At 54.2% G+C, this 695-nt stretch overlaps 1 protein-coding gene across 1 annotated transcript in view; it reads right to left on the reverse strand.

The window, feature by feature from the left end:
• The window catches only part of ATP9B (ATPase, class II, type 9B), a 305,353-nt gene that overhangs the window by 3,627 nt on the left and 301,031 nt on the right, over positions 1–695 (reverse strand). Inside the window, exon 29 of the mRNA XM_011975874.1 lies at positions 332–552. Within this exon, the coding sequence (XP_011831264.1) occupies positions 332–552 (221 nt within the window). The remainder of the gene's footprint in view (positions 1–331; positions 553–695) is intronic.

Genomic DNA, 695 nt, shown 5'->3' on the forward strand with positions numbered 1-695 from the left:
GTGTTCGCTTCCCGCAGGTCCGAGTCCGGCTCTGTGTTCGCTTCCCACAGATCTGAGTCCCAGCTGCTCCCCAGTGGCTGTGCTGCTCATGTCAGGGGACCAGCCAGTGACCAACAGGGCTCAGCGCCTCCTGTCAGGGGACCAGCCAGCCAGTGACCAACAGGGCACCGCACCTTCATCCGTAGTGCAGGGACGGTAAGAGCAGGCACTTTCTGATACGGGTTTTACCATGATCCACAACTTAAGACAACGTATTCAGAAGTAACAATAAGAAAATGCTTCAAAATCATGAATAGACAATGATTCAGAAAACAATTCCAAGGCAACTTACCAAAATATTCATTGAGAAAAGCGAGTGAGGACACGTAGCAGCCCAGGCTGAGAAACTCGGCCACCACCATCAGCCAGTGCCATGTGCGGACGGTCAGTGCCACCATCAGCAGCTCGGTCAGGATCAGTGCGGTGAAGGAGATGGCCACCACATGGACGAACTCAGACTCGAAGAGCACTAGGGCCCCGTACATGAGGATGCCACCTGAAAAACAGCAGGAGCTTTTTCCACGCACACGAGCAGGGTGTAAGCAGCTAGAGGAAACAGCCTGGAACCAGCAGCCTCACTGAAGACCCTTAAACGTAGCAGATAGGCTGGGTGCAATGGCTCACATCTGTCATCCCCGCACTTTGGGAGGCCGAGG

The sequence above is a fragment of the Mandrillus leucophaeus genome, unplaced genomic scaffold (genome assembly GCF_000951045.1).
Source record: "Mandrillus leucophaeus isolate KB7577 unplaced genomic scaffold, Mleu.le_1.0 Scaffold16, whole genome shotgun sequence".
NCBI lineage: Eukaryota > Metazoa > Chordata > Mammalia > Primates > Cercopithecidae > Mandrillus > Mandrillus leucophaeus.